This window comes from Dermacentor albipictus, chromosome 2, assembly GCF_038994185.2.
Source record: "Dermacentor albipictus isolate Rhodes 1998 colony chromosome 2, USDA_Dalb.pri_finalv2, whole genome shotgun sequence".
Taxonomy (NCBI): domain Eukaryota; kingdom Metazoa; phylum Arthropoda; class Arachnida; order Ixodida; family Ixodidae; genus Dermacentor; species Dermacentor albipictus.
Window position 1 is genome coordinate 191,748,445 of NC_091822.1, and position 16,720 is coordinate 191,765,164.

Below are 16,720 nucleotides of genomic sequence, written 5' to 3' on the forward strand. Positions count from 1 at the left end.
ACGGAGAACGAACGAAACTTTACTGGCGCAGCACGACAGGATCGGCAAGCCCCACAACGAGGAACGAGCAGCGAGCCAGGCGCAAGGAATCAGAGGGCCACCAGCGAATTCCGCAAGGGTTGCAATTCATCTGGACAAGGACGTCAGGCGGCACCCCCAGCAGCAACGGGTGAGCGGGATTCCTTGCGTTTTGTCTAGGTTGGCATGGCTGTTGTTCAGTGGGGTTAATGGTGTTCACGCGCAGAACAGCGAATGCGAGTGAGGCTAACGTAAACATTGATACGGCATCTGAACAAAGAGAGGGTCAGAGACGGCAGGAACTACAACGCATCGGAGAGACCGAGTCTGAGACGTCGGATACTGAAATGGATAGTGAGACGCAAGGAGCTTCGCAGGCTCCGAGCACGACAGATCCAGAGGCCATGGCGGTGAGACGCCTGGAGCTGGAGCTGGAAAAGGTGCGCCTACAGCTAGAGTGCGAGCGCATTGCTCTACGGAGAGTGGAGCTCGAGCAGTCGAGCAGGCCGCCTTCGGTGTCGGAAGGAAGCGATCGGCGCGGTGCCATCACGGATGGAATAGCACAATGTGCTAAAGTGCTTAAGGCATACCGGTTGCCGTGTGACGCTGACGTTCCGATATGGTTTGATGAGGTCGAAAAGTTGTTTTCATCTTTTCAAGTACCAGAACACAGCCGTGTACATTTGATCATGCCGGCGCTGGCCGAGCGGGTTCGTTATCTGTTGCGTGGCCTCAATGACGAGGAATGTACAGATTATGAGACTGTAAAGAAGGCAGTATTAGATGAACTTAAGCTCACGCCAGCTAAATACTTGGAGAGGTTTGAAAAGGCTTCTAAACGAAAGGAGGAAACTTGGGCTCAGTTCGCGTCCCGCGCTAGAACCTATTTGGCCTATTACCTTCAATCTCGAAATGCGAACACCAAAGAAGCTATGACGGAGCTTATGGTTGCTGACCGTATGAAAGCCAGTCTAAGCTCAGAAGCCCTTGAATATGTTCTTTTGCGGGAGGGCGAAGATTGGTTTAAGCCAGTGGAGGTGGCGAAAGTGCTCGAGACTTTCGAGCAAGCTAAAGGGAAAGGACGAGCAACTAAGCCAGCCGCAACAGCCTCATTGCCGCAGCACGCAAAACTAGCTGGCCCGCAGAGGACAAATTTAAGATGCCACGTGTGTCATATACAGGGTCACCTAGCCAGAGACTGCCCAAAAGCTTCAGATAAAGAACCGCAGGGGAAGCCACCGACTGTGCAAAAACAAAGGGTACAGAAGGTTGCTGTTGTAAGTGAAGAACCTCCACCAGAGCAAGAAAGGGTGCTAAGCGCTAGAGTACATGTCGTAGCTCAAAATGCTAGCTCGGGGAGGTCGAAGCTGGACCTAATCCCTCTCATGTGCGGGGATATAGCAACGGAGGCTGTGTTGGACACAGGTAGTGAGATAACGGTAGTCCGTAAAAGTATGTTACCCATCGATTTACAGGAGCCATCACGAACAGTAAGACTTGAGTCGGCATTCGGAAACACCATTCGAGCTAAGCTAGCTACGCTGCCCGTAGGCATGCATCGCCCGGGGGCTGTGATACAACCGCAGAGGATCGATCTGGTGTGCGCGGTTACCGACGAACTTGCAAACGGGGTTGACTGCCTGCTGTCAAAGGAAGATTGGGAACTGCTACGGGCGCAGGAAAAAGAGGAGTTTGGAGAGGAAAATATTCCGCGGGTAGCCAATTCCGTAGGGGTCCGATCAGTCGAAATATTCGATAACACTGAGCCAGACTGCAGTCTAAGTTGCGAAGAAACGACAGATGAAATCCCTAAATTGCAAGGGAATAGTTTGATGCAGGATGTCAATGGGGTGCCCAGTCAGCGGGAGCTAGAACTAGCCGAGAGTGTAGCTGAGTTGACAGGCACCGAGTGCCAGAGCAAATATGCTCTAGTTTACAATAGGAGGGCACGGACTAAAGAATTTAATGTCGGGGACCAAGTACTCCTCTTTGACACAGGTCGGGCAACCAAGATAGCTGCCATAGAAGGTCTTGTGCCACCTCACACAAAGAAAGAGTTGCGAAGTCTGTTGGGGCTTTGTGGGCATTATCGGGACTATGTCTCAAACTACGCCGACGTGGCGAGCCCGCTTACAGCTTTGACAAGGCGAGGGGTTCCTAATTCAATTCCATGGTCGGAAGCAGCGCAGTGCGCGTTTGAATGTCTGAAATTAGCTCTCTGTCAGGCTGTCGCCATGAACACGCCTGAGCCTCATCAGCCGTACTGGCTATTCACTGATGCGTCGGCGACGGCGGCCGGTGCCTGTTTAGCTCAAATGTCAGCGGACGGAAAAGAAAAGCCGATCGCTTTTGCTAACCATCGCTTTAACCCGACACAGGCGCGCTGGTCGACTATAGAGAGAGAAGCCTTTGCCATTATTTGGGCACTCAAGAAATTTGACTACTGGCTTTTCGGAGCAGTGGTGAATGTTGTCTCTGATCATAACCCACTGTCATATTTGACAACCAGCACCCCGCAGGGGGCCAAGTTAGCAAGATGGGCGCTTTCACTACAGCGCTGCAATGTAACGGTGCGTCACCGGAAAGGAACATGTAACGCCAATGCTGATGCATTGTCAAGGCTCTCGAATCGTTCATGGGAGCCAATCGAGTAAAGAGCAGAAACGAAAGGATAGACAGAAACAGCCATGCCAGCTGGGACAGGCGTGAATGTTCCCGTTCACCTGAAGAATGTGTGTGTGGGACAGTTCAGCCTTGGTGGAACTTTCTGTGGCTGCTGTCGTCTATGTGTGTGAGGGTTATAAGACTATGGACATACTATGTATATAACCTGCATATGTTACTTTACTGCTGTTGTGCCGTGCAGTGCGTTGGAGTGTTCCTGTACATACATGAGTGTTTCTTTTGCATGCTCACTGTCATGAATGTGTTGAGCTTTCGCCCTTTTTTTTGTCGCTGTGAGAAAATTCTTTTTCTCCGTGGTCCTTTCAGTTAATTTTCCTGTTCCTTACGGACTCCGCAGCACCCGTGTTGGGCAGCGTATGTCAATTTTCTTTGACGACGGAACCTTCAGAGCCTAAATCTTATGATACAGCGCCCTTTGGCTCTTGTAGTATAGCTGGGAACATTGTAAGCCCAGTATACTCTTTAGGAGGGACGTGTAAGGTCGCTCTGATTGTTCGGGTTCGTAAGTCTCACGAATCGGCCTCGTGCTTTGTGTATAGAGAGGGGGTTCACTTCCCCCCATGTCAGCGGGGCGACAGTTGCTGTGTTATGTGGAGTCACAGGCAACGCGCGGGGTTGGGTGACGCGTCGCGGCAGGTGCCAGGCGGGCGTGTGCCGATTCCTGGAAGTCAGTATTGTGCGCACGATGTTGGCAGTCCGCCGACGGGTCACACAGACCAGCTTTGAAACGAACCGCTGTACAAAAGGTATTGTGGGTCTGGCGCCCGAGTCCCTGACTAATTGGAGGCGCCGCCGAGGTTAAGAAGGACTTAGCAACTCTGACTCCGTGCCGCATGCAGTGAGCATGGACCTAATCCTCTACGCGTCCGGAACGTAATCGCCAGCCTTGTTGTTGGGTGCGACCAACGTTACTAGACTAGCTTCAGTTGTAAAACTCTCCGCCCGCGCGCTTACAGCCGGTGTCGCCACTTCTGTGACAGCCGCCAGATGGCAGCGCCGTTCCATCGGGCTCCACTGCAGACGCCTCGCCGCAGCCTTTAGCCCGTGCGGACGGGCAGTTTGCGCGTGTTTCACGCTCGCTGGCGTTCTCCCTTGTCCGAATTAGTGATACCATGAGAAAGCGGTATCCACCTACAGCAATAAGATTTATCGTGCCAGTTGGTTCATACTGTAATAAGGGTAAACTGCACGAAAGAAAGAAACGCATAGAGCGAAGCGCGGAAGCTGTGTTTTTTCCTGCCGTCTTAACGTTTCGCCCAGTTTAGGCTCAGAAGCCTGAACATTTGGCCAAAGTGTATGATTAGGATGATCTTCATCCCCACCGAGGCTTCTCGCCACGCCAAAGAAGCGCAACAAAAAGAAAGATGAGGTCAGTCTTTGAACACACAAGCCACACACACACACAAAAAAATATCATCTGCTCTTCCACTCCGTGAAGATGGTTAACCAGCGAAGCTGAAACGTGCGGCCCGTGTTTATCACTGGGTTAATCTAGAGGATTCATCAAAGTATTTCTGAATTATGCGGTAACACACACAATCGGCTGCGATTGAGAGAACGACGTCACTGACGATATGCCCGTAGTCCGCCGTTGTCGCTTGCGTTCGATGTCTCGAGTTTGCTCGGAGGCGTGATTAGCTGCTTTCGCCCGATTTGCGATTATTCAAAATTAAGTTTCTTCAGAAATTAAATCTATCCGTTACGTAAGACAATGAGTGGCTCATACTGCCTTAAGCAATGGCCCCTCCCACCGTAAACGCGGCCTCCCCATTACGATGACAGAAGTGAAATTCTACGCTGGAATGATGAACGGCAACGCAGCCAGCTGTGGAAGACGACGATGAACGTAGGAGTAGTGGCACGAGCGCGTGTGCCGGTCGGCACAAGGAATAGCCGAATTCATGGCCGTGGTGCTAGCATTACGCAAATTAGGACCGTCAATTACGTCAGCCGTGATAGTCACTGATTCTTTATCATTGTGCTCATCCCTTACTGCTTCTAGTTATTCTCGCGTGATGAGGACATTTCAATCATTGGCACCTGGTTACATGAGAAGCGTGCGTTTGATTTGGGTGCCCGGCCATAAAGGACTAATCATTAATGAAATTGCAGACTCTCTAGCCAAGGCATCGATAAGTGGCCCGATTCTTCCTTGCTGCCCTTTGACTACTTATGTAATTGCAGCTAGATTTCGCAGGAGTATCATTATACAGTCAGTATCAGGCTCCGAAATTACTAACTCTGTGGAGTACGGACATCTCCTGCACCCTTGGAACAGAGATTTTTGCCGAACACGGAAAATTGAAGTGTCCATCACGAAGCTGCGCTGCCGTATACCTGCATTGAACTTCTACCTCCACAGGTCTGGTCTGGTGCCCTCACCACTATGCTCATTCTGTGGCGAAGCGGAGACAATCGACCATTTCTTGTTGTCTTGCAGAAGTTTTTCTATTATAAGAAAACGACTACTCGAAATCCCGCTTCGCTCTATTGGTCTGACTTTATCAGTGCCTGTGATCCTATCTTTTGGAGCCTCCACTGTTGGGTTCAGCAACAGAAATGTTTGCTTGGCGATCCAAAATTACCTCATTGAAACTAATCGATTTCCTTGTTAGATTGATCGTTCTCCCTCCCAACCATAGCTTTCTTTTATTTCTTATCTTTTATTAATTATTATTATTATTATTATTATTATTATTGTTATCTTATACCCGGTTTTCATCTGATTATTTCTTTTTTCTCCAAACACAAAACGTTTACTTTTAAACTCACACGCCCAAATTGTTAACTCCCTTGTTATCATTATTATTTTAGGCACCTAATTAAACCGCCCGATTCTTGGCCAATCCCCCACTGTGGGTATGTGCCACGGCCACTCAGGACAACAACAACAACAACAGAATCGCTCTGTTCCACGCCGAGCGAAGCGTCGCATTGCTGGCGGCACAGAAAAAGCAGCGCGCCGAACTGTCGACATCGTTCCGATAGCCGCCTATGCAGCCAGGTGCGCAGCACGTCGGCATCGTCTGCTTATATTCTCAACAAACTCGGCGAAAGCTACAGTTTCGCGGATTACATGCTTGCTGAAATTCGCCTTCAGCAACGAACCACACAATACGCTGCACCGCGCGCTTAGTCCGGCCCGCCCGCGTAGCCGGCTAGTGAGGAAGTGAAGCCGGGCGCGACTGCAGCGCCACGAAGGCGCGGGCGGGTGGCGGTTCCGCGCAACGGCGCCGAGTTTTAAAACTGAAGCTAGTCTAGTAACGTTGGGTGCGACTGCCTGCGTGGTGTCTAAGACCAGCTTACCGTGCACGCTGTAGGAATGCGGTGCACACGTAAAGAGTGCATTCGCACGACGGCGTCTTGGAAACACGCACTCAAAGAACTTTGTCTTGTAGACAATAAGTTTGAAGGACAAGGAGGGTCATCCGTCTCCCAGACGGCCAAACTTTGAGTACAGCGGCACTTCGTGGTGCCGGTGCCCCTGCTTCCGAGACATTTGCAGCCTAGACGCCGTTGGGATTTGAAACGGTCTAGCGATAACTTGTTCGGGCCGGGCGTGTTTTGCTGAGCCCGTCACTAACTACGGAGAAATGAGAGGGCAACCGAGTTTTGGCGAAGAAGGAAAAGAGCTTTGTTTTCCAATATGTTTATTTTTAAGAGTAAGCCCATCCCTGTGGGTTGTGGCTTAACAAACGGTTGACTCTGATTGGCAACTGAACCTGTGGGACGGGCCAACGGCCCTACCGCCTTTTTTCTTTGTATATTTGGGCTATAAAAATCGGGACGACATGCTGTCCCTCAGACTTGGCTGAAATCAGGATTGCTGATAGATCAGTGAGCCTCCGTACTATGTACGTTAAAACGAGTCTGGGCTCTAACAGTCATTGAGACAGTCGAAGAGTGAGACCTTGTTCGTCAATTGTTGAAGTTTGTAATGTATTTGTTTTACCGGCCATGTATATAGAAAAGTTTGCCTATAAATGTTTCTTGTACATCTGACCTCATCGTTTCCTGCCTGCGTTTGATCATCAACTGCCGATCATCGTCCGAGAAGCTTCAAGTTCCAACGGTGAAGCGAGGACGGAGAACGAACGAAACTTTACTCCCGCCTTCCTCACTTGCGAGCGCTAGAGTTACTGTATATGCTACCAAAGGTACTTGGTAGCATATACAGTAATTCTAGCGTGGCCGTCATTGGAGAAGTATAGTTCGCGCTTGCTGCTGACGCTAGTGACAGCAGTACAAAAAACTTGGGTATAGAGACATACTACGACGCTTTCCTGAAGGTTGCCACACTTCCTTGTTTTGGTGCTGCGCCTACAGAGTCCTTTAGTCGAAACGTTGGCTCCGGCCCAAGGCATTCCTCATTGGACCACTATACTGGTCGCATGCCTATGGCGGGCTATATTTCTTTAATACTGATGCCTACACGGCCTTTGATGCGTTGCTAAAGCATGGATGGCAAGGATGTTCCACATCCGCCGTCAAGGCGGTGAGGTGTGGCGCTTGCTAACACTCCCAGGCTTAACACTCCCAGTTTAGATAAACATAAATACCCCAGAATTTCCATTAATTTCCATTAATTTATCATTTATTTAATTCAATCAATAAGTACATGTAGATTCCCCTATGCTGTCCTTGGCGTATTTATTTATTGTGTTCTTATGATATGACTAATAAAAATCGGGCCCTCGGTTTCCTTTCTTCTCGTTTTATACATTGCAGTAACGCAAGAACGCAGATGAGTGTTAAAGTAGAATGTACACAATTATTTGCGCCTCCACTGCACATCTTCTGAATGTATTAAACCGTTACTTACACAACAAAATCATAGTTATCGCAGTCATCGAGGTAATCCAAGTGACGAGTCATAACAGACACGAAAACAAGTGAACACAGGAAAATATATGGAAGGGACGTAAGGCTTCCTTCGTTATTCCGTGACGTTTTTCGTACTGGGATTGGTTGCACTTGAATGTCATCGACACCGCAAGAATAAGGCTCCAAAACATTAGTATGCTACATTCTGGAAGGAACAACTTTTTCGAGGACTGCTGTGCGGAACCTTGCTATTCTGTCGCTTCGCTGCTGGGAATCATCATTGCTCAGGTGAGCTCTTGGTCTCGCTGCCACGATGTTTTCTTTATTTAAAGAAACCTTAAGCAAATAACAGACTGTTAGATATAACGAGGTTTATTCATTTAAATCAAACAGTACAATAAGGAACGCAAAATTTATCTACAAGCTCGAAAGACCAAACAAAAGCGCGCGCTTAAGCCACCGGGGACGAGCAACTTATATCGTGGTCGTCAACGAAACACAGTGGCCTAGCTCTGACCTCCAGCTCTGGAGAGACCGCAGGTCTTCGTATAGCGACGCGAAGATGCAACACATCGTGGGGCCGATTAGACGATGAGGGAGATCAGAATTCCGATAACTTGTTCATTTTCGCATAGAAACGTCGAACTCCTGAGCCCCGCACCCTGCCCTATTATCACACGCCATGTCTAAAGCCACCGCACTTGCATTCGCTAGAGAGCGCACGGCGTACGAGAAGCACCTCTTCCTGCATGTGTGAGCACAGCTCACGCGTCATGATCGTTTCAAATATACGCACCACCTACGCATATGCGCTTTGTCGAATTGAATTGAATTCTGGGGTTTATGTGCCCAAACCACGACTTGATCATGAGGCACGCCGTAGTGCGGGACTGCGGAATAACTTTGACCACCAGGGGATTTTTAACGTGCCCCCAATAACTTGGCGCAAAGAGAGAGAGAGAGAAAAAAAAAACATCCCCGAGGACAAGAGAAGAAAACGGAGAAGAGTGCTACTAACAACTGAATATTTATTGCACATGGTTACCACATATATACCATCGTACAACAGGCCATTATTATTATTATTATTATTATTATTATTATTATTATTATTATTATTATTATTATTATTATTATCGCTACATATGCATGCCCACAGCACGTGGTGGCGAAGTTTTCCAGAGCAAGATGGCGCACAGAATGACGCGTGTGCCACAGGCACGTTGCCACACTGCGTGCCACCGATTTCGCAGCTATATCATACGCCCTCGTAAGCACACTCATTTTTTTTGTCAATTTGACTGCAATTCCTTAACATAGTCGCTTGTGGCTGCTCTCTGCGAGGCGACAACACATGCTGGCAGTTTCAGTGAAAGTTAGTGGGCCTGGGGCGACTTCTGCGCTTCTCCTGGAGCGATACTAGTCGTGTTTGTTTCGACAAGAACTGCTTCGATGAACAGTTTTGCCTAACCGCCGCCCCTGATTTGTGGGCTAGTGTATCGGCTGTTATACATATATATATATACACACACACACCACACGCCTATTCACTGCGTGCTTAGAAGAAGTATTCAAGCTATTAAACTGGGAAGGCTTAAGAGTAAAGATCGACGGTGAATACCTCAACAACCTTCGGTTTGCCGATGACATTGTTCTATTCAGCAACAACGCAGACGAGTTACAACAAATGATTGAAGACCTTAACAGGGAGAGTGTAAGAGTGGGGCTAAAGATTAATATGCAGAAGACAAAGATAATGATGATAAATAACCTGGCAACGGAACAACGTCAAATGTCTGATTGTGCTGAACTGGAATCTCTGAAAACAACTGTGTTAACTCAGACAGCAACAATACAAAAGCTAGAAGAAAACCAATATGAAAGGGAGCACTACAGCAGACGATGGAATCACGAGATTCACGATTTGCCAGAGGAAAGTAATGAAAGCTTAACGCAATCTGTCGTGCAAATGGCAGCAAAGCTGGAACTGTCTGGGTTTTCATCTGACGACATTGCGGACCGTACATCGCTTAAAAGTAAAAATCGGTGGTACATTTGTGGGCCTGTAGTTACATCTGTAATTTGGAAGGGAAAATGGTTTGAAGCGCGGGGAAAGCTGAAGCAACTATGTGAAGGTGTATCATTTCCAAAGATCTACTTCAATGATAACTTGACCAAAGTTAAGCGCGATCTCTTTTGGAAAGCCAGAACAAAGGCAAAGTAGGATGGTTATCGGTTTTGTTGGACGAAAGGAGGCAAGATATTCGTGAAAAAGAATGAAACAGTGTCTCTTATTCGAATCGGTAAACAAGCAGACCTGGAAACCATCGCTTAGCCAGCATGTCTTTTTTTTCTTTCAGCCAACTACCAGACTTCAGTTCATTTAAAACAAAATTTCAACGCCATTCTGATAAAGATTTCACTGTTGTGAGAGTTAAGATTCGAAGTCTGCGTAAATACTGGGGCGAATTTAAATTTCCGGCTGAGCCGGCAGCTGCCTTTGTTGACGTTTTTGTAATAACAGAAATCAATCTTTCCCAGGCTTGCCTTGATACATTTACTTTGCAAATTGCAGCGCTTTTCCACACATTTTGTTATACGAAGCTGGCGTCGTGGCGTAGGTATTGCTTTCCTTGTAAACAACAACTCTGAAGTTTCTTCTGCTGAGGCATCTTTTGTACATGCTGAATCCATGATGGTCAAAGTTTGTAAGAGGTCATTTTTTGTGCATATTTTATCGATTTATCGACCAGCCTCATGTAGCCTTTCACGGTTTCTTGTAGGGCTTGATGAAACTCTGCGGCAGTGGAGCTCAGTGGACCCATTATGCTTGATCGGAGACTTTATTATCAACATTTTATGTCCTGAAAAAATTACTGTTTGTGATTGTCTATCTACGTTGTCCGCTTATGGTGTGGAATGTACAATTGGAGCTCCTACTAGAGCGGTATTAGTTAATAATAGCCTAGTGCAATCCTGTTTAGATCACATAGCGGTCGGAGCTCCCAGCTGTTCATTTAGGTGATGTACTATTCTACAAATGTTGGCTGACCACTACTTAGTAGCATGTCGTCTTGTATTACCAAACGTGTCTGGAACGCCGTAGGTAGAAACTGCACCTGGACAGCACAAATGCCTTGTCCATATTGTTAATCAATCCAAGCTTGATAAGCCTTTCGTTTCGTTTGAATGTGCATCCTTAACCAAAGAAGATTCGTCGGGCAGAGTGTATGAAAGGTTCTGTCCGCAACTGAAAAAAATTGAATTACATTGTACACGGGTGATAGCTAAGCCGATAAGAAATGGTCACTGCTGGAGAACGCGAAAATCCTTGCTTCTATTTCCTATCGAAACACCTTGTGGAAACGCCGCAAAAGAAATCCGAGAAACCAAGCACTGAGATTAGAATACAAGTCGGCAAGAAATATAGAGTTGTTGCTCTTCTGTGTGGCGCCAACCACCGATACTTTCTTTATAAATTCCAACGATCTTCGAATAATGTAAGCAAAACTTGGTCTTCGGTAAATCATCTAGGAGAAGTGAGTTCCAGTAAACGGTCTGTTTTCAGTGCTTTTCAGCAACCTCCCACACCAGTAGCTGATGCTTTCAGCAGGCACTTCGTAAGAGCGTCCCAAAGAGCTGTCTCTCCATCCACAAACACTCGGTCGTTAGGGCAATCCGTATCTACGTCAGCTTTTCTTCCGAGAATTTCGAGGGGTGATCTAGAAGAAATTCTTTTCAGTGTCAGTCCTAATAAGCCCACTGAATTTTCAATGCGCTGTCAGATATTGCATAGACTGAATGGGTTTTTGGAAGGTGACGAAATTCCGGATTGCTTAAAAACTGCAGTTGTTTTACCACTACACAAGTCAAAAAAGAAAGATAATATTGAAAACTGTCGGCCAATTTCTATATTGCTGGTTATTGCTCAGGTCTTACAAAAGTTTCCTTTCCACATTATGTCTTCTTTTCTTAACAAATTTTCTATCCTGACTGATCTACAGTTTGGCTTTGTTTTAGGGCGTGTTACTGTGGCACTGCTTGAGGAATCTTCAGATGAACTGTTCTCAGCATTCGATCAGAATCTTTTCACGTGGGCGCTGTTCTTAGATGTAGCGAAAGCGTTTGACACCCTGAATGATCAAATCTTGTTAAGTAAACTGTATTTTGGGGGATTTCGTGGGTCTTCTTACAACATTCTCGAAGATTACTTGAGCAATAGATTTCAAATAGTCACTATCGATGATAAGGGCGTTTTTAGTTCTAAGCTGTCGCTGAAAGCTGGAATTCCTCAGGGGTCCATTTTATCGCCATTGTTTAACATATTCGTTAATGACTTTCCTTCGGCACTTTCCAAATTTTCCGTGTTCCAGTATGCTGACGACACTGTGTTACTGGCGAAACATCTTTCTTACAAAATGTCCACTGAAACGTTGCAATATGACGTGTACAGTGCAATTCTTGTGTTCACTAATATTGGAGTTGTTGTTAATTCCCCAAAAAACAGAACTTGCTTGTTTTCGCTCTCCACTCAAGGTTACTGTAACTAACATGCCTTTCTACTCACACGAGTCGAACTGCGAGTCTTGTAAATGAGGGCCAATTCCATACGTGGATTGTGTGAAATATCTCGGAATATATTTCGAGAGTAGCTTATCGTGGTAACATCACTTATCACTTATTTGGTCTAAACTGAGGTCAGTCGCTTGGCTGTTGTCTAATATCAAAAGATTTGCACTCTTGTCTGTAAAAAAGATTATTGTACATGCACTGGGTTAGAGCGTGTTGAGATACGGCATTACAGTCTTCGGATTCTGTTCAGATCATTGGAGATGCAGGGTAGACAGGATTATAAAAGATATTCTTAAAAATGTTGCCTACGATTCCCCAATAGTAACAGCTGCAAATAGCTTCCGTAAACTTGGTCTACCTAATTAACAATCATTGCTTATAGAAACAGTTGTCAAACATTTTTGGAATTCCGCATTCAAACAAAAAAGTGACGCCACAGTAGAACTTAGAAAACACGTCCGTTATGTGGTTCCTCGTTCAGCCACAGGGGTATGATGCAGCCAGATGCTTTGCATATGTGCCGGACATATTAAACAAGTTACCAGATGAAATCTTTAACGCGACATCGAAAATCGCGCTGAAAGAATTATTAAAGGCGCTATGTCGAAATTAACCTCCAGAACGTTTTTGCCTCACAATATTTACTTCTTCAATTTCCTTTGTTTTAACTGGACTAACCAAATGTTACATTGTTCTTTTCTATTTTTTTTGTCATTCATATTATTTCTTTATTCTACGTCTCATCAATTTATGTATTTCTTTTTCGGCATGTGTATCATATGCATAGGCAAGGTCCTACAAGCCAACTGAGGCTTAGACCGGCCTGTTTGTGTTGTTTTTCATTTTTGGTGGCAAAAAACATATTTATTATTTAAACGTATACATACATCACTAAGAGAAACAAAAGCGGGCTAACAATTGTCTCCTAAAAGTACAACCCCGCCCAGCCGCTTGCATAATATAAAGAAAATCTAAATAATATTCTAATGAGTTACACTTTACGGCACATGTTGCCACAGTCAGGGCTCGGGACATGCGCAACAATTATCGCCAATCCTAGTACTACAGATATCGGTCTTGAAAATAGCGGAGAAACGCAATGTCGTTCCAGTGCCAAGACTCACTCGCACGCGATGTGGGACATAGCCAGGTGGAACGCTAATGCTTTCCCAGACACATTTTGAGCACGGATATCGCTCAAAATTGCGCGAATCTATATCAGGGCTCTCACCATGTCGACAGTCTTCCAACACTGACCGGTTTCAATTCAGCTATCCCAACACTTGCCTTTTAATCTCATCAGTTTAAAGTTATTATATAGCTACATTGGTTCATTATTTAGTAAATTTTTATCACGCATTTACTGTCGTCAGCCACCGCTAGTAATGCATTGCCGGAAAAAAAGAAAGAATGCTACAGTGATCTCGAAATTTGAAAACTGGAAACTTTTAAACGACGTCTTGAAACAGTCACTCTTATACCATTCGAAACACACGGTATATATACACACGGCGTGTATAGACGCCTATAGACGCGTATTCAATTCAGTTCGATTCAATTCAATCCTCGTTATTTTTCTCCGCATCAGAGGATAACAAATTCAACCACCGCTGCAGTGGGACGCAGGCATTTCCCCCGGGACCGAGCTCGAGCATTCGAACAAGGGCCGGCGCACTTACTCGTAAGCGCCACTCACTCACTCACTCGCACTCATTTCTCACTCGAGAGGCACGTGACCGTGAGCGCGAATGAGAGTACACTAATTTTGCGGGAGGCCATTTTTCTCAACGCGGCGCGAGGCTCGACGCAGGTTGTTGTCCCACGTGGGCGCGCGCGCGTCTGGAACCCGTCACCGCTTCCCGGCCCTCGGATTGCCCAATGTCCTCAGAGTGGCGGCCCGGCCCGCTCGCTACAACGCGACGACCGAGGGGGGCATTCGGTCGCGCACCCGGTCCGTCGCAGCGGGAATCATTTCCGACGCCGACGCGTTCGATGCTAATTATTAGCAGGAGGCGTCCGTCGCTTATCGCTGGGAAGGCATGCAGTAATAAGTGCCAGGTGTGGAGGGTCGATCCGCGATGCCATCGCGACACCGTGGAAGTGGCGGCGCGAGGTGGCCGAACGTTTTCCCGGAGCAAGATGGCGCACCGACTGACGCGTCTGCAACAGGCGCGTTGCCACACTGCGTGCCGCCGGTTTCGTGGATATACGTACGTTGTACGCCGTCGTAAGCGCACTCACTGTTTTTTCTTTTTTACAATTTGACTGCGATTCCCTGAGCATGTGCGTGAGAATATCTGCTACGTCGTTGGTTTGACGCGGATGCGCGTGCTTAACCAGAGTGCGCTATACTTAATTCATCTATACTTAATTGTATCTTGCTATTCTAAACTCTATCTATGTCTATATATATGCTAATCTATACTATTCTATTCTAATTCTATTCTAATCTATACTAATCTATACTAAACTGCATCTCAACAAGTATTTTATTTAAGACAACGTAAGTCAATGTAAACACAACCGCCTCTTTTGGAACGGCTTCTGTTCATTTGGCGGCCTGTTCATTTAGATACCGCATGCACTGCCGAACGAAGCTCGCGAGACCGACAGAGCCTGCATGTGCTCAGTGCACAGCTGCCCGCTTCTTTGGAAGCCCCGGGATTATTACGTCAGAGCACTAAGTACAATGCGTCGACGAGGAAGAGGAAGTGAACGATTAAGTTCTTACTCCACGTCCAGTAGCGCCGACAAAGGTGTCACTGATAATGAACGAGGGAACAGGAAGTGCAGGAGGCGGTGACGGTGGTTGCGCATTCAGTCAACGAGAGAGCCGGGATATGTTGACGACGATGAGTGCGGCAGAATATGCACGCCCACGATACAGCGAAGAATTTTATGTTGGTAGCTACTTCCGCGCATGTGCTCAATAAAAGACTATATTTATCAATCGATACGCAATACAGTGTGTTGGCTAGTCGGTCACGGCTCGGGACCCAGTTCTAGCCTATACAAGGCCGTCGACCCCACGGATTCTAGAGCACTTTGCAGTAACCCCGTCGCACGGGCTGCACAACGCAGAGGGCCCACTCAGTCAAATGAAATTTGTTGGAATGGCTGCAGCTCAAGGGTGCCGTTGTGTCTTGAATACAGAAGCAGCGGGCCACGAGGGAGAATAATATTCTTTCTCGAGTATAGTGCATTCGGGATATTCGGGTAGCCGCCTCTAAGGTGGCCTACCTTCCCGTCTTTCCACGTTTAAGTACAAAAAAAAGTAAAGAAAAGGAAGAAGAAGAAGATTAAGAGCATAACATGGAGATAAGACAGCGTGCGCATGAACGACTTTAGGAAAAAGGAGGCGAGAGCGAAGGGGTAAGACAGCGATGAAAAAAAAAAAAACAGAAGATGAAACGCAAGTATAGTTGTCCCGACTGACCTTTCTGGATTATCTTCTCTCGACCGATGACCGTCTCAAGCACTGGACTCTGATGTCAGTGCTAATGACGGTATGGTTGACACTGTTTGCGTGCTGGCCGTGTCTTGCGATAGCGTGCCTAGTGCGTGTTACGATTTTTTCTGCATTTCTTTTCGTTTTTGTCTTCATTATTCTTACCCGGGTACAGTGTATTTGGGATATCGGAATAGTGGGACCTAAAGAGGCCTATCTTTCTTCTACATTATATATATATATATATATATATATACTGCAAACAAATGCAAACACCAAATCAGGCGGATGTCCAGTGTGAGACACCTAAGCAGGGATATATCCCGAGAGCAAAGGCGACGTGTGATGCTTGCCGAGGCAGCAATGGCGATCACAGATGCATGCCCACGGAAGTACGACTGTTTTATCCTCTTTACACTGTGGCTACACCTTCTTTTTTATATTAAAGGGCAGATATCGCGGCCGCGTTGTGCTAGTAGATCGACACTTGAAAATAGTTGTGTAGGCTCTCCAGTGTAATGGGTGACCGTCCAATCATATTGAGCTGTGCTCTCGGGGCTGGTGTTCGTAGAGACATTCTTTGTGCGCTTGTGTTAGTGTGTGTATCGGAATTATTGATATTTTCTTGCTTTTCCTTCTTTTATTGTTGCTTGAGTAACGAATTTTGGATTTTGGGATAGCTGGTTCTAAACAAGCCTACATTCCCATGTTACATGAGAAATAAAATAAAAAGTACTACATATATCTAGCACAGTTTAGGATTCTATTTATTTATTTATTTATTTATTTATTTATTTATTTATTACGCACTGTGGACTGAAGGTCTAGGCAGGGTGGGCAATACCAAAGAAAAGAAAAAAAAATATCAGTGAAGAACAAAACGAACAACAGCAATGTAGCGCAATAATTTTAACTCGCAAGTCTGATCATCTACTTCAATGAGTTAATTCCGTTCATGTGGTTCTTAGGGGGAAAAAAGAGGAAAAACTTGAACAAGTTTCTGCGGGGAGAATATGCCGTTAGTTCCGGAGGACTCGCCAAAAATGGGCACACATTATAGTGGCAACCGAACGGCTAAATCAAATAAATTAAGTGAAAGAAAATTCGTTTAATATAATCCGCTGTCCCATTAAGAGGTCGGTGTGCTTTATGTATAATATATGTGAGCCGACA

General features: G+C 46.2%; 1 protein-coding gene across 1 annotated transcript in view; it reads left to right on the plus strand.

Moving 5' to 3' along the window:
- Positions 1–228: 228 nt before the first annotated feature.
- Positions 229–16,720, plus strand: part of LOC139055828 (uncharacterized) — a 24,698-nt gene continuing 8,206 nt past the window's right edge. Inside the window, exon 1 of the mRNA XM_070533377.1 lies at positions 229–1,733. Within this exon, the coding sequence (XP_070389478.1) occupies positions 366–1,733 (1,368 nt within the window). The 5' untranslated portion in view covers positions 229–365. The remainder of the gene's footprint in view (positions 1,734–16,720) is intronic.